At 54.6% G+C, this 25,076-nt stretch overlaps 1 protein-coding gene across 4 annotated transcripts in view; it reads left to right on the top strand.

Annotated features, from left to right (window-relative positions):
• The first annotated feature begins 3,579 nt into the window (after positions 1–3,579).
• Positions 3,580–25,076, top strand: part of hlcs (holocarboxylase synthetase (biotin-(proprionyl-CoA-carboxylase (ATP-hydrolysing)) ligase)) — a 62,300-nt gene continuing 40,803 nt past the window's right edge. For 2 of the 4 annotated variants that reach the window (XM_079247525.1, XM_079247524.1), the window contains exons 1-4: positions 3,580–4,009; positions 14,870–15,010; positions 18,347–18,509; positions 22,363–23,381. In XM_079247525.1, coding sequence (XP_079103651.1) covers positions 3,749–4,009; positions 14,870–15,010; positions 18,347–18,509; positions 22,363–23,381 — 1,584 coding nt within the window. In that variant the 5' untranslated portion in view covers positions 3,580–3,748. Of the gene's footprint in view, positions 4,010–14,470; positions 14,564–14,869; positions 15,011–18,346; positions 18,510–22,362; positions 23,382–25,076 lie in introns of those variants that run through there. The other 2 variants (XM_079247527.1, XM_079247526.1) reach the window with 2 other exon arrangements.

Genomic DNA, 25,076 nt, shown 5'->3' with positions numbered 1-25,076 from the left:
CCCGGTGCTCGTGGTTCTGTGCTGGAGTTGGTTGTGATGACATCTCAGGTTGCTGAATATTTTGAGTTAGCACGTTAATGAGACCTTGTGCAGCAGCAATAACACTGGTCCCCAGTGTTATTGCTGCTGCACAATTATTATTACAGTATTTAGAGGCAGCCATTCATAATTTCCCTCTGGGTGTAACACATATATATATAATATGAACAAAAGCGTCATTGTAAGTATTTACAGATGTCAGCAGAACACCCTACCTACGCCATCTATGAAAGAACCAAAACTAACTAAGTCAGGTGCAATTAAATATCATAGTTATAAATGTGCACAAAGGTTAATCATATACACATTTCAATGTTAACGTTTTGGGCTACAGCAGCACTGCCATTATCCACCATGTAAATACCTCAACTGCCAGTAGCAAAAGACAGTTTATACTAAAAACTACTATATGAAGCGCGTTTGCACCCGTCGGCCACCGTAAAAAACTACTCATAGATCTCCAACCTCACACTTTTTCACCACAGATTTGTTAAGCAGCAGCAATAACACTTTGCTCCTCGGGGGGGCAAAAAGAATCACAAAACTATAGATTTAGCCATTACTGTAGCTAGCTTCCACCTATGAGCTAACTTAGCTTTCTGCAGCACACATCCAGCGGACCAAAATACCACATTAAACATTTGTAACCAAACATTATCCAGTCAAACTGTAAATACAAGCATATGTAAAGAACACACATACCTGGGGTATAGGCGTTCCTCCTGAAGAACCGGCAGCCGCCATTGAATCTGTGGAAATCTCCGACCGTGACCGTTAGGCTAGTGGAGCTTTCCGCCGTATGCAAATTACACGCAGATTACTCGAAGTAGCGCACTCGGCAGCCCCGCCCCTCAACCCCGCCCCCTCCACGCAAAAACAGTGACAGAGAGTTGAAACTGAAAATCTCATCACTGAAAGTAAAACCCAATGAAATCCCAACAAAAAACAAACGGTCAGCATAAAGAAATGATGTCAACATGTAAAAACTCTGTCGGCATAAATAAATGTTTGAATTAAAAGTTACTATTTTCTTCATAGATCCATATTACTTTTCAATTAATCTTTTTTCAGTCTCAATAAACTTTTTCAGTACCGATGCACATTTTTCAGAACTCATAATTTAATTTCAGTGTTCTTGTTTTATTTCATATTAAAAATTTTCAATGCCAAATTTTATTTTTCAATGCCAAGTTTATTTTTCAATACCAATAAGAGCTGTCATCGTTTTAACCCCATAGGGCGTAATTTTGAAAGTGCTCTGGTGCATCAGCTTTGTAAAATAAACAAGATTGAAAAGAGTTGCACAACTCTATATCACCCACAAGGAAATGGCCAGTGTGAATGCTTTAATTGCACACTTCATGATTTGTTATGATAACTTCCTCTTGAGCAGAAACACTGTTTGCCGCATCACCTTTCCCTGGCCACTTATGCTTTTAACTCTACAGTTCATTAGTCAACTGGCATGAGCTGCAGCTGCCAGTTGACTTTTTGGCAGGGCTAGAAGGTGAAGCTAGCGACCACTCTGTGGAAGAGTGGGTTCAGGAGCATGAGAACTCCTTAGCTGTCACTTATGGTATTGTGCAAAAATGATTCAAGGTGAGGAGGGCACAGCAGGATTTAAAGAATCCAGAAAAGAGTTATGATCTAGATTTTAAACCAGGTGATCTTGTGTACATTAGAAATCTTTCTGTAAGGGGTTGAAATAAGATTAAGGATTTTTGGGATCCCATACCTGATCAGGTACTGCAACCACCTCATGAGCGAGGGGTTGTGGATTCACTTGTCCCCGCAGGGCAGAGGGGGCCAGTTTGTCAGGTCCATGGAATTGAGTTGAGGGATGTTCCTAAGACTAGAGATGAAAGAAGTCTTAAAGAGGTGATGGAAACAAGGCAGAAGATGGTTTTAATGAGTTGTCGAAGATGAATGAAGGCGAGGTTAATGTGGTTGAACCAGTCATTGGAGCGAATGGTGTGGGTGATAACGTTGAACTGTGTGAGGAAGTAGCTGTCTCTAACTCACCAGGAGAGGTTGAACTGGATAAGAGATCTGATGGTCTTGAATCATCATTATCTGGGAATACCCTAAATGTGCTAGGGGATCCTGTGCCGGGAAAACCCCCGAAAGTCAACCAGAGAGACTGATGGGCAGCAATCCAGTCCTCATAGACTGCCATCTAGGGTGCGATAACACAGTACAGGAGCTGTGGCTGTTTACTTGTTCTTAGTTCATCGTCGGGTCGACGATGCACTTTGATGGGACGAAATGTAACCAAGGCAACATGGTGGATTGAGGCTGCCTTTCTGAGTTTATAAAAGGCAGGAAGGGGAGTCTCATGTGGACAGTGAGCTTGGTTTTTTAACATGCGTGTTTTTCTTTTTAGTAACATTTGAATGTAGATACTTTTTTAAATTATTTTGTGATATTGCAGTGTGGCCACACAAGATATTCAAGACAGTGCATAAACTTGTTTATGGCTTTGTTGAGTGGAGGGCACCAACGTGGCAGGTGATTTGCACAGACTGAGTATTTATAATGGTGAGGCATTAAAATGGTTTATATTCTGGTACGTTTTGTTTGTTGTTGTTGTATTTTACAGTTGCTGGATTGTTATTCTCTTTTCTGCTATCCTAAGATTTTTGTTTAGGTTTTAGTTTAGTTAGTCTACTAAATGATAAATTTTACCCCTATGAGGTGTTTATGGAAAAATATAATATTTATGCTTCACAAAGAGAGTTTTACATGGTAGCATAATTACCTCCACCAAGGAGGTTATGTTTTTACCGACTTTATCTGTTTGTCTGTTTGTGTTCAAGATAACTTAAAAAGTTATGGACGGATTTTCGTGAAATCTTCAGGACTTGTTGGAAACGTGTAAAGGAAGAACTGATTTCATTTTGGTGGTGATCCGGATCACCGTTTGGATCCAGGAACTTTTTAAAAGCCTTGGCGGAGGTTTACGCTCTTATAGTATTTTTCTGGGTAACTTCTGAATTACACAGTTTTGATACAATAATTTATTTTCAGACTTTGTACAACTGTATCTCAATATTGATAAATTTTTAAATGTGAAAAAAGAAAGAGTCAACTGTAGTCAAGAGAAAGCCAGCAGCTAATCCAGTGTTTTGTCCAGCATAGTTGCAATAACTGGCAAAATACTGAAAGCAGATCGTGTGGAATTACATTTCACAATAATAATATAGTAATAATAGTTGAATCATTTTTTTTATTTGACCAGATAAAAATAGATAAATCCAAATGCATCAATAATAAAACATGTTTGTTTCAAATTCATTTATACATGTATTTATATAGTAGCTACCTTATGTCTTTGTTAAATAGCATTAAAAAAATTGTTGTGGTTGGACCTACACCTTACAAATCAATCCATTGGAGGCGCATGGAGACCCATCCAAGATGGCGGCGCGATGCGTCTGTGTATATTATGTCTATGCTGACCACCAGGTGGCAGTAATGCGTCTCCATGGATACAAGCTGATGGAACATCTTGAAGAAGAAGAAGACGCGGAAGCGAAAATATACAGCGAAGAAGAGCAGGGAGAAGACCTTGGTTGACAGTTAAATAGAGCTCTGACATTACATCTAGAAATCTCCCATTTACCTGTAGATTTACCGACATTCACTCTGGAGTATTGTGTTAAATGGAAGCCAGGGAAATGTCGGGAAACCGTGCGCGTGTGTAGGAGACATGTTAATAACGCTGTGTTACGTCTACCTGTGGGTCAGGTTTAATAAATGCTACTCGCTGCTGATCCGCAACAGTCTGTTCAGACTGAACAGCAGTAACAGCAGGTTCTGCTTCAGCTTCTGCTCCGGTTCGGCACCAGGACCGGTACCGGGACCAGCACAGGGACCGTCCAGCGGACTCCGCCCGGCCACCCCGCAGCTGTCCGGGGACAGCATCTTCCTCCAGATCGGGGACCGGGCTGTCTACGTGACGGAGCCTCAGGTCGGTAACTGGGGATCGGTTCGAGTCCCTTTACAGCATGATGCGGTGTCGTGACTCGGTTCGAGATCATTTACAACAGACAACCAACCCGACTGTTGGTCGGTACCATATGACCCAAATCGGAACCAGTCCACCTGGTACCATGGCTGTATTCGAACGGACACGCCCCCAGAACGGCGCGAGGACGCTGTGTGACACGTCACAAGTCGGTTTTACACTCCGATATAAATAGATTTCTAAATGCAGACTGGAATGAAGGCAGTTCTGTCAACACTAAAATACGGTATAAATACTGATGCATGGATGGAGGGATAGATAGATAGATTGGTAGATAGATAGATAGATAGATAGATAGATAGATTAATGGATGGATGGATAAATAAAAACAGAATAATTTAAACGAGTAGATTAGAAAGTGTGAATCGACATCTATCTAAAGCAGAAGTGTCCAAGGCCTTCCATGCGTTCCTGCTTCAACACACCAGACTGAAATGAGATGGATGCTGTGAACCTTGACCCTCTGCACCGTGGGGGTCGGGTGTGTTTCAGCAAAGATTCGCTGAAAACCTGCAGGATTGAGGGCGGAAGAGGACTGGAGCTGGACACGCCTGGTGTGGAGCCTTCTACAGCTATACAAACCTGATTCATCACTTCTGGAGGAGTTTGATGCATAAACTACTTTTGTCCGTTTACATCTAAAGGAATTTAACAAACAGCTGATCCTCAGGGTGCTTTGACACCTCTCCTCCGGTCTCTCCTCCGGTCTCTCCTCTCCTCCGGTCTCTCCTCCGGTCTCGCCTCCGGTCTCTCCTCCGGTCTCTCCTCCGGTCTCTCCTCTCCTCCGGTCTCGCCTCCGGTCTCGCCTCTCCTCCGGTCTCTCCTCCGGTCTCGCCTCTCCTCCGGTCTCTCCTCCGGTCTCGCCTCTCCTCCGGTCTCTCCTCCGGTCTCGCCTCTCCTCCGGTCTCTCCTCCGGTCTCGCCTCTCCTCCGGTCTCTCCTCCGGTCTCGCCTCTCCTCCGGTCTCGCCTCCGGTCTCGTCTCTCCTCCGGTCTCGCCTCTCCTCCGGTCTCTCCTCCGGTCTCGCCTCTCCTCCGGTCTCTCCTCCGGTCTCTCCTCTCCTCCGGTCTCTCCTCCGGTCTCTCCTCCGGTCTCTCCTCCGGTCTCGCCTCCGGTCTCTCCTCTCCTCCGGTCTCTCCTCCGGTCTCTCCTCCGGTCTCGCCTCTCCTCCGGTCTCTCCTCCGGTCTCGCCTCCGGTCTCTCCTCCGGTCTCTCCTCCGGTCTCGCCTCTCCTCCGGTCTCTCCTCCGGTCTCTCCTCCGGTCTCTCCTCCGGTCTCGTCTCTCCTCCGGTCTCTCCTCCGGTCTCTCCTCCGGTCTCGCCTCTCCTCCGGTCTCGCCTCCGGTCTCGCCTCTCCTCCGGTCTCTCCTCCGGTCTCGCCTCTCCTCCGGTCTCTCCTCCGGTCTCTCCTCCGGTCTCGCCTCTCCTCCGGTCTCGCCTCCGGTCTCGCCTCTCCTCCGGTCTCGCCTCCGGTCTCGTCTCTCCTCCGGTCTCGCCTCTCCTCCGGTCTCGCCTCCGGTCTCGCCTCTCCTCCGGCCTCTCCTCCGGTCTCGTCTCTCCTCCGGTCTCGCCTCTCCTCCGGCCTCTCCTCCGGTCTCGCCTCTCTTCCGGTCTCTCCTCCGGTCTCGCCTCTCCTCCGGTCTCTCCTCCGGTCTCTCCTCCGGTCTCGCCTCTCCTCCGGTCTCTCCTCCGGTCTCGCCTCTCCTCCGGCCTCTCCTCCGGTCTCGTCTCTCCTCCGGTCTCGCCTCTCCTCCGGTCTCGCCTCCGGTCTCGTCTCTCCTCCGGTCTCGCCTCTCCTCCGGTCTCGCCTCCGGTCTCGCCTCTCCTCCGGCCTCTCCTCCGGCCTCTCCTCCGGTCTCGTCTCTCCTCCGGTCTCGCCTCTCCTCCGGCCTCTCCTCCGGTCTCGCCTCTCCTCCGGTCTCTCCTCCGGTCTCTCCTCCGGTCTCGCCTCTCCTCCGGTCTCTCCTCCGGTCTCGCCTCTCCTCCGGCCTCTCCTCCGGTCTCGTCTCTCCTCCGGTCTCGCCTCTCCTCCGGTCTCGCCTCCGGTCTCGCCTCTCCTCCGGCCTCTCCTCCGGCCTCTCCTCCGGTCTCGTCTCTCCTCCGGTCTCGCCTCTCCTCCGGCCTCTCCTCCGGTCTCGCCTCTCCTCCGGTCTCTCCTCCGGTCTCTCCTCCGGTCTCGCCTCTCCTCCGGTCTCTCCTCCGGTCTCGCCTCTCCTCCGGCCTCTCCTCCGGTCTCGTCTCTCCTCCGGTCTCGCCTCTCCTCCGGCCTCTCCTCCGGTCTCGTCTCTCCTCCGGTCTCGTCTCTCCTCCGGTCTCGTCTCTCCTCCGGCCTCTCCTCCGGTCTCTCCTCCGGTCTCTCCTCCGGTCTCTCCTCCGGCCTCTCCTCCGGTCTCTCCTCCGGTCTCGCCTCTCTTCCGGTCTCTCCTCCGGTCTCGCCTCTCCTCCGGTCTCGCCTCTCCTCCGGTCTCTCCTCTCCTCCGGTCTCCCCTCTCCTCCGGTCTCGCCTCTCCTCCGGTCTCGCCTCTCCTCCGGTCTCGTCTCTCCTCCGGTCTCGCCTCTCCTCCGGTCTCTCCTCCGGTCTCGTCTCTCCTCCGGTCTCGTCTCTCCTCCGGTCTCGCCTCTCCTCCGGTCTCTCCTCCGGTCTCTCCTCTCCTCCGGTCTCTCCTCCGGTCTCTCCTCCGGTCTCGCCTCTCCTCCGGCCTCTCCTCCGGTCTCGTCTCTCCTCCGGCCTCTCCTCCGGTCTCGCCTCTCCTCCGGCCTCGCCTCCGGTCTCGCCTCTCCTCCGGTCTCTCCTCCGGTCTCGCCTCTCCTCCGGTCTCTCCTCCGGTCTCGCCTCTCCTCCGGTCTCGCCTCTCTTCCGGTCTCTCCTCCGGTCTCTCCTCCGGTCTCTCCTCCGGTCTCTCCTCTCCTCCGGTCTCGCCTCTCCTCCGGTCTCTCCTCCGGTCTCTCCTCCGGTCTCGCCTCTCTTCCGGTCTCTCCTCCGGTCTCGCCTCTCCTCCGGTCTCTCCTCCGGTCTCTCCTCCGGTCTCGCCTCTCTTCCGGTCTCTCCTCCGGTCTCGCCTCTCCTCCGGTCTCGCCTCTCCTCCGGTCTCGCCTCTCCTCCGGTCTCTCCTCCGGTCTCTCCTCCGGTCTCGCCTCTCTTCCGGTCTCTCCTCCGGTCTCGCCTCTCCTCCGGTCTCTCCTCCGGTCTCTCCTCCGGTCTCGCCTCTCTTCCGGCCTCTCCTCCGGTCTCGTCTCTCCTCCGGTCTCGCCTCTCCTCCGGTCTCTCCTCCGGTCTCGCCTCTCCTCCGGTCTCTCCTCCGGTCTCGCCTCTCCTCCGGTCTCGCCTCTCCTCCGGTCTCGCCTCTCCTCCGGTCTCTCCTCTCCTCCGGTCTCTCCTCTCCTCCGGTCTCCCCTCTCCTCCGGTCTCCCCTCTCCTCCGGTCTCGCCTCTCCTCCGGTCTCGTCTCTCCTCCGGTCTCGCCTCTCCTCCGGTCTCGTCTCTCCTCCGGTCTCGCCTCTCCTCCGGTCTCGTCTCTCCTCCGGTCTCGTCTCTCCTCCGGTCTCGTCTCTCCTCCGGTCTCGTCTCTCCTCCGGTCTCGCCTCTCCTCCGGCCTCTCCTCCGGTCTCGTCTCTCCTCCGGTCTCGTCTCTCCTCCGGTCTCTCCTCTCCTCCGGTCTCGTCTCTCCTCCGGTCTCGCCTCCGGTCTCGCCTCTCCTCCGGCCTCTCCTCCGGTCTCGTCTCTCCTCCGGCCTCTCCTCCGGTCTCGTCTCTCCTCCGGTCTCGCCTCCGGTCTCGCCTCTCCTCCGGCCTCGCCTCCGGTCTCGCCTCTCCTCCGGTCTCGCCTCCGGTCTCGCCTCTCCTCCGGCCTCTCCTCCGGTCTCGTCTCTCCTCCGGTCTCGCCTCTCCTCCGGCCTCTCCTCCGGTCTCGCCTCTCCTCCGGTCTCTCCTCCGGTCTCTCCTCCGGTCTCGCCTCTCCTCCGGTCTCTCCTCCGGTCTCGCCTCTCCTCCGGCCTCTCCTCCGGTCTCGTCTCTCCTCCGGTCTCGCCTCTCCTCCGGCCTCTCCTCCGGTCTCGCCTCTCCTCCGGTCTCGCCTCTCCTCCGGTCTCGCCTCTCCTCCGGTCTCGCCTCTCCTCCGGTCTCGCCTCTCCTCCGGTCTCGCCTCTCCTCCGGTCTCTCCTCCGGTCTCTCCTCCGGTCTCGCCTCTCTTCCGGTCTCTCCTCCGGTCTCTCCTCCGGTCTCGCCTCTCCTCCGGTCTCTCCTCCGGTCTCTCCTCCGGTCTCGTCTCTCCTCCGGTCTCTCCTCCGGTCTCGTCTCTCCTCCGGTCTCTCCTCCGGTCTCTCCTCTCCTCCGGTCTCTCCTCCGGTCTCGTCTCTCCTCCGGTCTCTCCTCCGGTCTCGCCTCTCTTCCGGTCTCTCCTCCGGTCTCGCCTCTCTTCCGGTCTCTCCTCCGGTCTCGCCTCTCTTCCGGTCTCTCCTCCGGTCTCTCCTCCGGTCTCTCCTCCGGTCTCGCCTCTCCTCCGGTCTCTCCTCCGGTCTCTCCTCCGGTCTCGTCTCTCCTCCGGTCTCGCCTCTCCTCCGGTCTCGCCTCTCCTCCGGTCTCGCCTCCGGTCTCGCCTCTCCTCCGGTCTCGCCTCTCCTCCGGTCTCGCCTCCGGTCTCGCCTCTCCTCCGGTCTCGCCTCTCCTCCGGTCTCGTCTCTCCTCCGGTCTCGTCTCTCCTCCGGTCTCGTCTCTCCTCCGGTCTCGCCTCTCCTCCGGTCTCTCCTCCGGTCTCGCCTCTCTTCCGGTCTCTCCTCCGGTCTCGTCTCTCCTCCGGTCTCGCCTCTCCTCCGGCCTCTCCTCCGGTCTCGCCTCTCCTCCGGTCTCGCCTCTCCTCCGGCCTCTCCTCCGGTCTCGTCTCTCCTCCGGTCTCGCCTCTCCTCCGGTCTCGTCTCTCCTCCGGTCTCGCCTCTCCTCCGGTCTCGTCTCTCCTCCGGTCTCTCCTCCGGTCTCGCCTCTCCTCCGGTCTCGTCTCTCCTCCGGTCTCTCCTCCGGTCTCGCCTCTCCTCCGGTCTCTCCTCCGGTCTCGCCTCTCCTCCGGTCTCTCCTCCGGTCTCGCCTCTCTTCCGGTCTCTCCTCCGGTCTCTCCTCCGGTCTCTCCTCCGGTCTCGCCTCTCCTCCGGTCTCTCCTCCGGTCTCTCCTCTCCTCCGGTCTCGCCTCTCCTCCGGTCTCTCCTCCGGTCTCTCCTCCGGTCTCGCCTCTCTTCCGGTCTCTCCTCCGGTCTCGCCTCTCCTCCGGTCTCTCCTCCGGTCTCTCCTCCGGTCTCGCCTCTCTTCCGGTCTCTCCTCCGGTCTCGCCTCTCCTCCGGTCTCGCCTCTCCTCCGGTCTCGTCTCTCCTCCGGTCTCGCCTCTCTTCCGGTCTCTCCTCCGGTCTCGCCTCTCCTCCGGTCTCGTCTCTCCTCCGGTCTCGCCTCTCCTCCGGTCTCGCCTCTCCTCCGGTCTCTCCTCTCCTCCGGTCTCCCCTCTCCTCCGGTCTCGCCTCTCCTCCGGTCTCGTCTCTCCTCCGGTCTCGCCTCTCCTCCGGTCTCGCCTCTCCTCCGGTCTCGCCTCTCCTCCGGTCTCGTCTCTCCTCCGGTCTCGTCTCTCCTCCGGTCTCGTCTCTCCTCCGGTCTCGTCTCTCCTCCGGTCTCGCCTCTCCTCCGGCCTCTCCTCCGGTCTCGTCTCTCCTCCGGTCTCGTCTCTCCTCCGGTCTCTCCTCTCCTCCGGTCTCTCCTCTCCTCCGGTCTCGTCTCTCCTCCGGCCTCTCCTCCGGTCTCGTCTCTCCTCCGGCCTCTCCTCCGGTCCCGCCTCTCCTCCGGCCTCGCCTCCGGTCTCGCCTCTCCTCCGGTCTCGCCTCCGGTCTCGCCTCTCCTCCGGCCTCTCCTCCGGTCTCGTCTCTCCTCCGGTCTCGCCTCTCCTCCGGCCTCTCCTCCGGTCTCGCCTCTCCTCCGGTCTCTCCTCCGGTCTCTCCTCCGGTCTCTCCTCCGGTCTCGCCTCTCCTCCGGCCTCTCCTCCGGTCTCGTCTCTCCTCCGGTCTCGCCTCTCCTCCGGCCTCTCCTCCGGTCTCGCCTCTCCTCCGGTCTCGCCTCTCCTCCGGTCTCGCCTCTCCTCCGGTCTCGCCTCTCCTCCGGTCTCGCCTCTCCTCCGGTCTCGCCTCTCCTCCGGTCTCGCCTCTCCTCCGGTCTCGCCTCTCTTCCGGTCTCTCCTCCGGTCTCTCCTCCGGTCTCGCCTCTCCTCCGGTCTCTCCTCCGGTCTCTCCTCCGGTCTCGTCTCTCCTCCGGTCTCTCCTCCGGTCTCGTCTCTCCTCCGGTCTCTCCTCCGGTCTCTCCTCTCCTCCGGTCTCTCCTCCGGTCTCGTCTCTCCTCCGGTCTCTCCTCCGGTCTCGCCTCTCTTCCGGTCTCTCCTCCGGTCTCGCCTCTCTTCCGGTCTCTCCTCCGGTCTCGCCTCTCCTCCGGTCTCTCCTCCGGTCTCGCCTCTCTTCCGGTCTCTCCTCCGGTCTCTCCTCCGGTCTCGCCTCTCTTCCGGTCTCTCCTCCGGTCTCGCCTCTCCTCCGGTCTCGCCTCTCCTCCGGTCTCGTCTCTCCTCCGGTCTCGTCTCTCCTCCGGTCTCGTCTCTCCTCCGGTCTCGTCTCTCCTCCGGTCTCTCCTCCGGTCTCGTCTCTCCTCCGGTCTCTCCTCCGGTCTCTCCTCCGGTCTCGCCTCTCCTCCGGTCTCGTCTCTCCTCCGGTCTCTCCTCCGGTCTCTCCTCTCCTCCGGTCTCGCCTCTCCTCCGGTCTCGCCTCTCCTCCGGTCTCTCCTCCGGTCTCGCCTCTCCTCCGGTCTCTCCTCCGGTCTCGCCTCTCCTCCGGTCTCTCCTCCGGTCTCTCCTCCGGTCTCGCCTCTCCTCCGGTCTCGCCTCTCCTCCGGCCTCTCCTCCGGTCTCTCCTCCGGTCTCTCCTCCGGTCTCGCCTCTCCTCCGGTCTCGCCTCTCCTCCGGTCTCTCCTCCGGTCTCTCCTCCGGTCTCGCCTCTCCTCCGGTCTCTCCTCCGGTCTCTCCTCCGGTCTCTCCTCCGGTCTCGTCTCTCCTCCGGTCTCTCCTCCGGTCTCGCCTCTCCTCCGGTCTCTCCTCCGGTCTCTCCTCTCCTCCGGTCTCTCCTCCGGTCTCGTCTCTCCTCCGGTCTCTCCTCCGGTCTCGCCTCTCCTCCGGTCTCGCCTCTCTTCCGGTCTCTCCTCCGGTCTCGCCTCTCTTCCGGTCTCTCCTCCGGTCTCGCCTCTCCTCCGGTCTCTCCTCCGGTCTCTCCTCCGGTCTCGCCTCTCTTCCGGTCTCTCCTCCGGTCTCTCCTCCGGTCTCGCCTCTCTTCCGGTCTCTCCTCCGGTCTCGCCTCTCCTCCGGTCTCGCCTCTCCTCCGGTCTCGTCTCTCCTCCGGTCTCGTCTCTCCTCCGGTCTCGTCTCTCCTCCGGTCTCTCCTCCGGTCTCGTCTCTCCTCCGGTCTCTCCTCCGGTCTCTCCTCCGGTCTCGCCTCTCCTCCGGTCTCTCCTCCGGTCTCGTCTCTCCTCCGGTCTCGCCTCTCCTCCGGTCTCGTCTCTCCTCCGGTCTCTCCTCCGGTCTCTCCTCTCCTCCGGTCTCGCCTCTCCTCCGGTCTCGCCTCTCCTCCGGTCTCTCCTCCGGTCTCGCCTCTCCTCCGGTCTCTCCTCCGGTCTCGCCTCTCCTCCGGTCTCGCCTCTCCTCCGGTCTCTCCTCCGGTCTCTCCTCCGGTCTCGCCTCTCCTCCGGTCTCTCCTCCGGTCTCTCCTCCGGTCTCTCCTCCGGTCTCGTCTCTCCTCCGGTCTCTCCTCCGGTCTCGCCTCTCCTCCGGTCTCGCCTCTCCTCCGGTCTCGCCTCTCCTCCGGTCTCTCCTCCGGTCTCTCCTCCGGTCTCGCCTCTCTTCCGGTCTCTCCTCCGGTCTCGCCTCTCTTCCGGTCCCTCCTCCGGTCTCGCCTCTCCTCCGGTCTCGCCTCTCCTCCGGTCTCGTCTCTCCTCCGGTCTCGTCTCTCCTCCGGCCTCTCCTCCGGTCTCGTCTCTCCTCCGGTCTCGTCTCTCCTCCGGTCTCGCCTCTCCTCCGGTCTCTCCTCCGGTCTCGCCTCTCTTCCGGTCTCTCCTCCGGTCTCGCCTCTCTTCCGGTCTCTCCTCCGGTCTCGCCTCTCCTCCGGTCTCTCCTCCGGTCTCTCCTCCGGTCTCTCCTCCGGTCTCTCCTCCGGTCTCGCCTCTCCTCCGGTCTCTCCTCCGGTCTCTCCTCCGGTCTCGCCTCTCCTCCGGTCTCTCCTCCGGTCTCGCCTCTCCTCCGGTCTCGCCTCTCTTCCGGTCTCTCCTCCGGTCTCGCCTCTCTTCCGGTCTCTCCTCCGGTCTCGCCTCTCCTCCGGTCTCTCCTCCGGTCTCGCCTCTCCTCCGGTCTCGCCTCTCCTCCGGTCTCTCCTCCGGTCTCTCCTCCGGTCTCGCCTCTCTTCCGGTCTCTCCTCCGGTCTCGCCTCTCTTCCGGTCTCTCCTCCGGTCTCGCCTCTCCTCCGGTCTCGCCTCTCCTCCGGTCTCGCCTCTCCTCCGGTCTCGTCTCTCCTCCGGTCTCGTCTCTCCTCCGGTCTCGTCTCTCCTCCGGTCTCGTCTCTCCTCCGGCCTCTCCTCCGGTCTCGTCTCTCCTCCGGTCTCGCCTCTCCTCCGGTCTCTCCTCCGGTCTCGCCTCTCTTCCGGTCTCTCCTCCGGTCTCGCCTCTCCTCCGGTCTCTCCTCTCCTCCGGTCTCCCCTCTCCTCCGGTCTCGCCTCTCCTCCGGTCTCGTCTCTCCTCCGGTCTCGTCTCTCCTCCGGTCTCGTCTCTCCTCCGGTCTCGTCTCTCCTCCGGTCTCGCCTCTCCTCCGGCCTCTCCTCCGGTCTCGTCTCTCCTCCGGTCTCGCCTCTCCTCCGGTCTCGCCTCTCCTCCGGTCTCGCCTCTCCTCCGGTCTCTCCTCTCCTCCGGTCTCTCCTCTCCTCCGGTCTCGTCTCTCCTCCGGTCTCGCCTCTCCTCCGGCCTCTCCTCCGGTCTCGCCTCTCCTCCGGCCTCTCCTCCGGTCTCGTCTCTCCTCCGGCCTCTCCTCCGGTCTCGCCTCTCCTCCGGTCTCTCCTCCGGTCTCGCCTCTCCTCCGGTCTCGCCTCCGGTCTCGCCTCTCCTCCGGTCTCGCCTCCGGTCTCGCCTCTCCTCCGGCCTCTCCTCCGGTCTCGCCTCTCCTCCGGCCTCTCCTCCGGTCTCGTCTCTCCTCCGGTCTCGCCTCTCCTCCGGTCTCGCCTCTCCTCCGGCCTCGCCTCCGGTCTCGTCTCTCCTCCGGTCTCGCCTCTCCTCCGGTCTCTCCTCTCCTCCGGTCTCGTCTCTCCTCTGGTCTCGCCTCCGGTCTCGCCTCTCCTCCGGCCTCTCCTCCGGTCTCGCCTCTCCTCCGGCCTCTCCTCCGGTCTCGCCTCTCCTCCGGTCTCGTCTCTCCTCCGGCCTCTCCTCCGGTCTCGCCTCTCCTCCGGTCTCGCCTCTCCTCCGGTCTCGTCTCTCCTCCGGCCTCTCCTCCGGTCTCGCCTCTCCTCCGGCCTCGCCTCCGGTCTCGCCTCTCCTCCGGTCTCTCCTCCGGTCTCGCCTCTCCTCCGGTCTCGCCTCCGGTCTCGCCTCTCCTCCGGTCTCGCCTCTCCTCCGGTCTCTCCTCCTGTCTCTCCTCCGGTCTCGCCTCTCCTCCGGTCTCGCCTCTCCTCCGGTCTCGCCTCTCCTCCGGTCTCTCCTCCGGTCTCTCCTCCTGTCTCTCCTCCGGTCTCGCCTCTCCTCCGGTCTCTCCTCCGGTCTCTCCTCCGGTCTCGTCTCTCCTCCGGTCTCGCCTCTCCTCCGGTCTCGTCTCTCCTCCGGTCTCTCCTCCGGCCTCTCCTCCGGTCTCGCCTCTCCTCCGGTCTGGAGGAAGAAGGACACCTGGATGTTGAAGGAGCCTTTGGGTGGAAACCCTTTCCACCGATCTGTTCAGACTTCAGCGTGTGCGCCAGCCTGAGACAGACCGGCCGTGTGAAGTTGGCTTATCTGATGAGGAAAGGTGGAAACATCTTGCCTGCATGTCAGCAGCACAGCTGGGTTTGGTCAGGTGTTTGTTGCCCCTCCCACAGAGAGATGCTGGTTCAGGACGCTTGTCAGAGAAAATCTCCAGGAAAACTGTTCATGTGTGATGGCAGCAGGTCTCTGGGAAGGAACAGCATTATGAACTCACCTTGTGTTGTTTTTAGTGTTCAGACTGAAGGGATTCGCATCATGTGACCAGTTTCTGGTGTGTAGGACTTTGCTCGTCTCCGTCCAACCAGACTTTATGGATCGGCTGGATCCTCATGGGAATTCAGGGAGAGTAGAAAAGGTCCGATAATAATCTGCAACTACAGACGCCTGTAATGTCTCTAAAGCTGAAACCGGATCCTGCAGAAACCTCTAACCCTCAAATCAGCAACTGCAGACAGAGACTGCAGAAAGACCAATCCTTACCTGCATCCTGACGCATGTATAAACAGGTGTGTGTGTCGGCGTGTGTGTCGGCTAAAACCATACTCAAATGGTGTCGTCTGACCCAGGAGGTTGTGGTTTATGAGGACTGAACTCTACGGCAGCCATGATGAGAAACTGCCTTGTGATGAAGATTAGACCTTCGCTGCTTCTCTAACCTCACCACCTGCTCTAACCTCCTTATGAAACCTAAAGTCAATAAACCAGATCATATCTTAATCCGTGTGATACTGACGTGATAGCTGCCTCTCACCTCTCAGCCATGTCTAACCTGTGCATCCGTGTTGAGTTCTTCTTTCCTGTCGTGTCCCCAGGTGTGCGATGATATAAGCACATGGACTCTTCTTTTGGGATCCTCCCTGCTTTGTGGGCCACAAATAGACAATGTTTCATTCATCATAGAAGCTACAGGACACAGAGTGAGAAGTCCTTCTCCTCCTGCAGCGAATAAGAAAGTAGGCTCCAAACACTGCATGATTCTGACGTAATGATTCGTGTTTACAGCCCAACATATGGTTTTTGCTCTTTCTGCTTTTAGACTAGCAGCTTTGTTTTCTTTACAATCAGAGTCCAGGATCAGTTCATGAGTTGTAGCTCATTAACCCTTAAATTTCTGCACCCTTTCTGCTAGACAAGGTCCACCGCTTTTACCTGTTTTTTCTATTATTGTTTCATTTTTGTTTTTATCTAACTCTGCATGCAGAAACTTAACCCTTTAAATCCCAGTCGACATTGTTTTTTCAGGACACCCACAGTCAGTCAGATTATGAGGCTAAAATTGAATAAAATGACTGAATCTGAGGTATGCATGTAGCAGCATAAAGAAAGAAAACCGAGTTTATTACCTTGTAGAAGTATCGGTGTGTTCAGACCAAACGCTTTTTTCACTTTTGTGTCTGACGCCCAAAACGCTCCCGCCACGTTTGTCGCTCGCTCCAGACAAATGGCAGAAGAGAGGAGGGGGGCGGAGCTTTCCTTCTGGTCAGTCTGAATGATGCAGTAAAGAGACGGCATGGTTTTATTTAATAAATAAAGCTCGAGAACGTCGTGGTAGGGCAGTGATAGTCACTGAGCCCCCCCCGCCCCCCATTATTGTATTGTGAAAATACAACAATGCCTCCAGAATGTGGGAATTTCTTTTTCATTATATATACGGAGCTACCGACGGAGCAGCTCTGTGGTGGAGTTCACTGCAGCTGAAATCAGCCAGAACTGGCAACTCTGACAGGGTCAGTTAGGGCCGTTAGGACAGCAGAGTTTCTGCAAGCAGCCTGCAGCTCTTGTTAGTGGCCAAAGTTCAGATTTTCCATGTCTGGCTTTTGACGCACGTACCCCACCTTAAAAAACTTCTTCAATTTTCGACGCGTGACGCACATCACACGTTGTCTTGTAAACCTGACGCTCAAAACGCGTTTGTCTGAACGCACCGTCACACACAGGCCAACAACGACCAAGCCTCTTTCTACCTGCACATCATTCCCTCAGGTTTTGGCTTTCCAGAGAAAAAACAAGCTATTTACATATTTTTAGCTTTTTTCCTCCAGCTTTTCTTTTCTTTTTGCTACATATGGTTGCATAGTCCCACCTTTTTGGCACAAGCATGCATCCAAACATCATTATTCTGGCTATAAACAACAACTATACATGGGTTTCATGTGACGTCACTGCGTTTTGGCGGCGCCATCCTGAGACCGGAAGTACAGTGTAATCATGCCGTCTATAAGCTGTGCGGTCGGTTGCGATAACGCCAAGGGAAAACAAACAGCACTTGCGTTTTATAACAGCCCTGAAGAAAACGAACGAAGACAGAGGTGGATTGCTGCCAGAAGACGGGATCACTGGACTCCCACTAAACATTCACGGCTTTGCGCTGAACACTTTATTTCGGGTGAGTACCTATGTAGCTTAGCGTTAGCATGCTAACAATCTTGATCAAGATTAAGAAGTTGTGATCAGTGAACGCAATTAGTTTAAAATATTGATATTAAATTATTATCGACCCAGTCAATTACAAGTTAGTTAGTAATTACAATTATTGTTCTAACTTGTTTTTGTATCTACTGTACTGCTGCAGGTAAAAAGAGTGACAATCCCTTCACCCTGATTATGTTCCATGCTTGTTTGCCTTCGTTACACCTGAGCAACCGCAAAAGAAACTGTACGCTTACAGGAAGTTTGAGCAAACACAAGCACTCAAACGGAAACTAGGTGCAGTACAAGATGTTGGGATGGTGGCTGCCAGTGGCATCATTAGTGATCCTCACACCGACCATGAGGACATGACTGAAGAGGATCCAGGTGAGGCCACCGACCACCGCTACTGCAAGGAAACCATGTTGCACCGGTGCAGCCTGCCAGGCCACTGTGAAGAGACTGACAGAAGAGTGCCGAGCACTGAGAGCAGAAGTTTGTCAGCTCAGACAAAAGGTCAGCCAGTTCTCCTTCAGCCAGGAAGCCTTTGTAAACAATGATGACAAGGTGCAGGACTTAACTGGCCTTCCATCTCATGCCAAACTTATGGTTGTTTTCAGCTTTGCTCCGGGATTCCTTCAAGTTGGACATGGACTGTCTCCCTTTCAAAGCTGCTTCATGACGCTTATGAGAATGAGACGAACATGCCGCTTCATTTCTTTTCTTACATGTTTAATGTGTCCAAGCCAACTGTGAGCCGTGTTTTTAACAGTACATTAGATGTTTTACATGATAGATTGTCCAGATTAATAGAATGGCCCCCAAAAGAGCAGATTCAGATGAGTCTACCAATGTGCTTTAGGTCCAGTAACTTCAGAAACTGTACATCCATAATCGATTGTTTTGACATTTATATTGAAAGACCTAAAAACATGAGAGCCGGAGAACAGACCTATTCACAATACAAACATCACAATTCGGCAAAGTACCTAATAATTACCCCACAAGGAGTCATATCTTTGGTGTCTAGTGGTTGGGGAGGGCGAACCAGTGACAAGTACATGACTGAAAACTCTGGCTACCTGGAACATCTGTCCCCTGGCGATGTGGTCCTGGCAGACAGAGGCTTCACCGTAAGAGATGCTGTCACCTTAAAATACCTGCCTTTACTAAGGGGAAACAGCAACTGCATCCTACCCAACTTTAGGATTCCAGGGGACTTGCAGCTGTTCGGATCCACGTTGAGGTCATTGGTCTCGTGAGGAACAAGTACACAATTCTTCAAATACCCATTTCTCTGTGGCAGACATCAACTGCAGGAAAGCTCCCATCGCTGGATGAGATAGTCAGAGTGCTGTTCTCTGTACAACATCTGTCCATCTGTTGTCCCGTCAGAGTAACGTGTGTGTGCAGGAACGTGATGCTCTTTTTGGCTTCAGCCATTAGTCAATTTATTACTGATTAATCGACTTTTCAATGAGCATCGTGTTTTTAGGTTGTCAGTTATTCATTGATTAATAAATCTTGACAGAGTGAGGCCTCTCGTTCTCACTTCCCGTCTCTGCTGTTTACAGTAATTCTTGGTTTATTTGTTTATAATTTGTTTCAACAAAAAGGTTTAATAAAAGTTGTATTTAAAAAAGAAATATTTCATGTTTTATTTGTTAGAAATTTTACATTTACCTGCATCTGTCCCCGAGACGTTCCCGGTCCCTGACATGTTCCTTAGTGAGACGTTCCTCAGTGAGACGTTCTTTGTGTCCGAGAACCCGAGACCTTCCTGGTGTATATGTTGTAGTGGGCCAGTCGGGTCTCTGGGTCCTGGTTTAGTGCAGTTGCTGAATCAGTGGAAGCTAACCTGTGGTGTTGGTTGTGTGCAGGTGCTGAAGTGGTCTGACTGCTGTCTCCCTCTGGCCTGCTGTCCTGGTCAGCCATTCAGAGCAGTGGCGCTGGCCAGCATAGATAACTTCAGTCGTCTTGGAGTGGCGTTTATTGAAGACCGGCTTCAGCTGGATGATGGACTCTCTCCTTCAAAGATAGTCCGTATGTTAAACACTACACTACACTAAATTCCATACATGTCCTTTTACCCTACATCTCAAAACATCTCAACTTTAATTCTTATATAGACTGGAAGTACTTTACAACATAAAAGTGACATGAAAGCAAATCAGAAAAATTAGTGAAATAAATCAAGTAAAACTTTTGCTCTTTCAACAAAAACAATAAGAAGTGAGAGATGATGAGAAAAGGGTGAACATTACAAAAAGACAGAATAGGAAGATAGATGATGATACAGGTATACAGTATCTTGCAGAAGTATTGATACTGCTAGAACTCCTCCACATTTTGACACATCACACTTCACAAACATATTCCATTGAGATTTAATGTGAAAGACCAACACAAAGTGTCACACTGTTGTGAAGTAGAATGGAAATTACACGAGTTTATTATTTTTCACAGATAAAAAGCGGAACGAACCTAAACATAAAGCAGGATTACGATGGAATGGTTTAAAACATGTTCATGTGTTGGAACGGCCCAAAGTCCAGACCTAAATCCCATCGAGAGGGAAGATCCGAAAACCGCCGTTCACAAACGTGAGCTGTTTTGCCAAGAAGAATATTTCCGTCTGTAGATGTGCAAAGCTGGTAGAGACGTACCCCGAAAGACTTCTTCTGACTGGTTCTCTTCTTCTTTAGAGGAGCAACATTATCTAGTGTTATACGCATTAAAGCTGTCATTCTAGCCACACATTCATGGACCTGTGTTGGAGTAAAGCTTGGATGGGTGTTTCCTGTCAGGTTAACACATGGTGTTGGAGGAAATACTGCTGAAATAGACTTCTTAAATTTGTTACCAACACTATCTGACAAACATCGACTAGAATGAATTTTCTTCTCAGCCCTTGTGTAGTCAAGTAAAGTAAACTCAAAAGTTAATAAAAATGATCAGACAGAACAGGGTTATGAGGAAAAACTGTTAGTTGATCACTTTTGATGCCACATGTCAGAAGAAGATCCAGAGTGTGACGATGACGATGAGTCGGTCTGTGGACATTTTGGGAAAATCCAATTGAACTTAATATAGAGTTAAAGGCAATGTTTAAACTGTCATGTTCATCATCAAGATGAATGTTAAAGTCCCCCAGAACAATAACTTTATCAGTATTCAGCACTAAGTCTGATAAGAGGTCTGAGAAGTCAGTTAGGAACTGTGAGGAAGATCCAGGTGGACGGTAGACTACTACTAGGAGAAGTGGCTTCTCTCATTTCCATCTTGGGTGGGAGAGACTAAGAGTCAGGTGTTCAAAGCTATTGGAACTATTTTAATGTTTAGGACTAATCAATAGTTCTGATTTATAGATAGCTGCCAGACCTCCTCCTCGACCTGTAGTTCTGGGAACATGAACATTTAGACAATCTGGTGGAGTCGATTCATTAATACTAACATGATCCTCCTGCTGCAGCAGGTTTCCGTAAGACAGAACAGATCAATATGATGATCAGTAATCAGGTCATTGATTAACAGAGACTTCGACACAAGAGATCTGATACTCAATAAACTGCATTTAATGGTTTTATTATTTTGTCTTATTAGATTCATTGTTTTGATATTAATGAGGTTTTTATGATTTCTTCCACCTGTGCTGTTTTATTCTTTCTGGGTGGTGGGGGGGCAGATACCATCATTATGGTTTATGGGGAGGAGGGGGGGGAGAATACCATCATTATGGGTTGTGGGAGGGGGGGGGACAGGGGTGAGATTACAGAAAAGCATGTGAGACTACAACTCTGCTTCCTAGTCTCAGTCCTGAACAGTCATGGGTTTAACTGACTAATAAAACGATCCATGTTCCTAGAAACGAGAGCTGCTCCATCCACTGTGGGATGAATCCCGTCTCTCCTAATAAGACCAGGTTTTCCCCAGAAGCTTTTCCAGTTATCTATAAAGCCCACATTTTGTTCTGGGCACCACCTGGACAGCCAGCGGTAAAAGGATGACAAACAGCTAAACAAGTCATCGCTGGTCAGGTCTGGCAGGGGTCCGGAGAAAACTACGGCGTCTGACATGGTTTTAGCAAAGTCACACACTGAGGCAACATTTACTTTGGTGATCTCTGATTGGTGTAACCGGGTGTCATTTACCCCAACATGAATAATAATCTTGCTGTATTTACGTTTATCTTTAGCCAGTAGTTTTAAGTAAGATTCAATGTGGCCTGCTCTGGAACCTGGAATGTATTGACTACGATCCCTGGAGTATCTATCGCCACGATTCTAACTATGGAGCGCAATCTTACATTTCTCACAACTGAGTCTCCAATCATCAGAGTCGTTGGAGAGGAGTGTGACGGAGGCTTTACCTGAGGTGGTGGCGGTGATGTAGCGGGGCGGGCAGCGCGGTGGGTGGAGGTCTGTTTTGTGGCTCACCATGGTGCCGGTGAGCTGCTGGTCTTAGGCTTATCACGTAAGAGGGAGGGGGGATCTGCAAGACTGAGAACGGCGAATCTGTTGTAACAGGGGATGTCATTTGGTAGAGGTGCACTGCAGCGACGCCTTCCTCTTTGCCGTCGTGGAGCATCATGGAACCGGGGCTCCTGTTGGCTCGGTGTGGAGCTGACCGGGATCTTTGGTTTAGCTCCGAGATGCAACCAGGTCTCTGGATCGGTGAACTATGGCAGGGTCTCAGCGGCGGAATGGCCGTCAATATGAGGCTCGGGAACGCTGCTCTGGCATCCACCGCTGCGCGGCAGGAAGTGGAGACATCAGGAACCTGGGAATCTGATTTTGTATCGCGGATGACAATGGGGTCCATCATGATCTCAGCTTCTCGGATCCGATGCAGATTTGATATCCGTGACTCCAGTTCAGCTATTTTTTCAGCCAGGCGTAAGCAACTGACACAACCTGTGTGGGACGGAGAGGTGAGCGGAGCCATTTTGAGTGTCCTGTAAACGTTAGCAGCTAGCTAACGGCCGCCAGGTCTGGTTGACGGGATCTCAGCTGATCGAGAGATGCCCGTACTCTGGTGAGTCTATTGTTGATTTGAGATTTATCTTGTCCGGAGGCTGTAATAAAACTCTGAATACTGGAATTAGTTTGAGGTCAATCTGGGCCGGGCTAGGCAGGGATTGTCCTCAAGTCGGAGGGCTGGGGTGGGTTTCGTCGAGTGGAAGTGGACTACAATCAGTGGTGGCTTTCCACAAAGTACTGACCGGGTCGGGAGGGGGGTCGGGAGGGGGGGGGGGGTCCACAAAGTACTGACCGGGTCGGGAGGGGGGTCGGGAGGGGGGGGGGGGGGGTCCACAAAGTACTGACCGGGTCGGGAGGGGGGTCGGGAGGGTTGAGGGGAGGGGGGGGTCCACAAAGTACTGACCGGGTCGGGAGGGAATTTTCATTGTACTTGACAACGGTGTGACACTTGGCGTTGGTCTCTCACATGAAATCCCAACAGAATATATTTGTGCTTGTGGCGTGTGACGTACCCAGTTTCTTTGCCTATCAGAGCTAAAGTAGCCTTTAAAGCTAACCTGCTACATTTTCTCTTCATGAGAAAATAGAGCATCCAGAGAATTTGGTTCGTGGTCCTACCGATAGCATCATCCAAAATAGACAGTATTGCTGCGCCTTCATGCTGCTCAACAAGCCGCTCAAAGCCCCTGGCTCATGCAGAGCAACCTGTTTTTACCTGATGCTGACTTCCGTTTGTGTTCAGAGCGGCATCTCAGTGAAGCCAGGTCTGCTTTCATGTCCTGATTCGTAACCCTGAGCGCTGAAGGAAGGTGTCGTATTCACAGGACTGTTATGTATCTAGAACCAGTTTCACCTGGCAGGGGTTTGAGATATTGTTTTCTATGTTGTATGACTGATGCTTTGTGTGTTTTGTCCAGCTGTTGTCCTCCAGGATGGTACTCTGAGTGAGTTGCTGGAGAAACAGAGTCTGCAGAGCTCAGAGGCCGTGCGGACGCCATCTCTCTGCAGCCAACAGGAAGTCCTCTCTGAGTTCTCCCCTAATAACCTGTCAGCTGACCAGCAGCATCTCCAGTGCCGTAAAGGCAGTCTTCGTATCGTTTCTGAGGTAAAGCGAGCGGAGGAGCGACGAGGGTCCGAGCCTCTCCCCTTGACCCAGGATCTGGGAGCTGTCAGCAGCATAGACGAGCATTTACTGGGGAATCATCACCACATGGAGGGCCATGGGCACCACCTCCATCTGTCTAGCTGTAATGAATGTTTGGAACTGGAGAACAGCACCATCCTCTCTGTGAAATACGCTTCAGCTGAGAACATTCCCGACCTCCCTGATGATAACTCTGCAGGTGTGGACAGCGTTGACGACTGTCTGGATGAAGCAGAGTCGGGTTTGGGTCAGAGTGGTGGAGCTGACTGTAAGAGCAAGCCACCAAATATCCTGGTGTACGCTGGTGGTTCCCAGGAGCGTTTTCAGACCATTCACCAGCTTCTATTAGAGTGCATCAATGTGGAAAACATTATCGTGTATCCCCTCCAGCCACAACAGGCACTCAGTGATCCGTGGCTGGACAACACCAGGCTGCTGGTCCTGGCCGAAGAGGAATCCCTGAGTCCCGAGCTCCAGACCCGCTTTCTGACCTTCCTAAACCAGGGTGGCAAGGTGCTGGGGCTTTGCTCTAGTCTGTGTCCAGCCGGCCTCCATCTGGAAGCCAGAGAGAGGCAACGCAAGCAGGTCGGAAGGTTGCGTTTCACCCGGGAAGACAGCACCGAACTGGAGCTGAGCATGCTGGCAAGTGGACACGTCTACATGAGAGACCCTCTGGGTGGAGGAGAGGTGGAGCTGTGGGGCGAGCTGAAAAGCGAGATGGCTCATCAAAGGGACATGGTTATCATCAGGGTGACCCACGGAGGAGATGGTGGGGAGGCTGTGCTCTGTCAGGTAAGGCAGGAAGCTGCTTCATGGGAATACGCCTGAGAAAGGATAAATCAGTCTTTATTAGCTGGTCTTTTCCACAAACGTTTCAGGAAGGAGCAGGGCTAGGACGCCGCAGGGCTAGAGCGTCGCAGGGCTAGAGCGTCGCAGGGCTAGGGCGTCGCAGGGCTAGGGCGTCGCAGGGCTAGGGCGTCGCAGGGCTAGGGCGTCGCAGGGCTAGGGCGTCGCAGGGCTAGAGCGTCGCAGGGCTAGAGCGTCGCAGGGCTAGAGCGCCGCAGGGCTAGAGCGTCGCAGGGCTAGGGCGTCGCAGGGCTAGGGCGTCGCAGGGCTAGAGCGTCGCAGGGCTAGAGCGTCGCAGGGCTAGAGCGTCGCAGGGCTAGAGCGCCGCAGGGCTAGGGCGTCGCAGGGCTAGAGCGTCGCAGGGCTAGGACGCCGCAGGGCTAGAGCGTCGCAGGGCTAGGGCGTCGCAGGGCTAGGGCGTCGCAGGGCTAGGGCGTCGCAGGGCTAGAGCGTCGCAGGGCTAGGGCGTCGCAGGGCTAGAGCGTCGCAGGGCTAGGACGCCGCAGGGCTAGAGCGCCGCAGGGCTAGAGCGTCGCAGGGCTAGGGCGTCGCAGGGCTAGGGCGTCGCAGGGCTAGAGCGTCGCAGGGCTAGGGCGTCGCAGGGCTAGAGCGTCGCAGGGCTAGGACGCCGCAGGGCTAGAGCGCCGCAGGGCTAGGACGCCGCAGGGCTAGAGCGCCGCAGGGCTAGAGCGTCGCAGGGCTAGGGCGTCGCAGGGCTAGGACGCCGCAGGGCTAGAGCGCCGCAGGGCTAGGGCGTCGCAGGGCTAGAGCGTCGCAGGGCTAGGGCGTCGCAGGGCTAGAGCGTCGCAGGGCTAGGGCGTCGCAGGGCTAGAGCGTCGCAGGGCTAGGGCGTCGCAGGGCTAGGGCGTCGCAGGGCTAGGACGCCGCAGGGCTAGGACGCAGCAGGGCTAGGACGCCGCAGGGCTAGAGCGTCGCAGGGCTAGGGCGTCGCAGGGCTAGGGCGTCGCAGGGCTAGGGCGCCGCAGGGCTAGAGCGCCGCAGGGCTAGGGCGCCGCAGGGCTAGGGCGCCGCAGGGCTAGGGCGCCGCAGGGCTAGGGCGCCGCAGGGCTAGGACGTTGCAAGGCTAGGACGTTGCAAGGCTAGGACGTTGCAAGGCTAGGACGTTGCAAGGCTAGGACGTTGCAGGGCTAGGACGTTCCAGGGCTAGGACGCCGCAGGGTACGTTGATTTCAATGGGTAAACACAGGACCGAGGCCATCATTCTGCTGCTTTAATGACCAAGAAGACGAGTAAAAACATCAATAAAAACAATAAAAAATGACTAATGGATTATTTTTATTCATACCATGTGTGACATGTTGTTAGATTGTCTGCTAAACTTGAAATGAATCGAGAGATGGAGCTTCACGTATGTTCTCTTTATTCTGCAAAAAACTTGTACCGCAAAACCTCTGCGCCATCTTACGACCACCGCTAATAACTGGCTCAGTCTGATGGCTTGATCTAAACATTACACCATAGACAGTGATAATTCTGCTGCAACATTTTTGTATCAACGCACACACAATTTGGCGAGTTAAATCACTGTAATATCCCTCCGTTGCCATAGCAACACCTTGATCAGCTGGTTGAGATCAGCTGTTTTACAGGTGAGAAACGCGCTGTAGCTCAACAGCGGTT

Source organism: Telmatherina bonti, assembly GCF_933228915.1.
Source record: "Telmatherina bonti genome assembly, chromosome: 10".
NCBI classification, from domain to species: Eukaryota; Metazoa; Chordata; class Actinopteri; order Atheriniformes; family Telmatherinidae; genus Telmatherina; species Telmatherina bonti.
The sequence above is the reverse complement of the archived record's forward strand: the minus strand, read 5'-3'. Positions and strand labels throughout refer to the sequence as shown.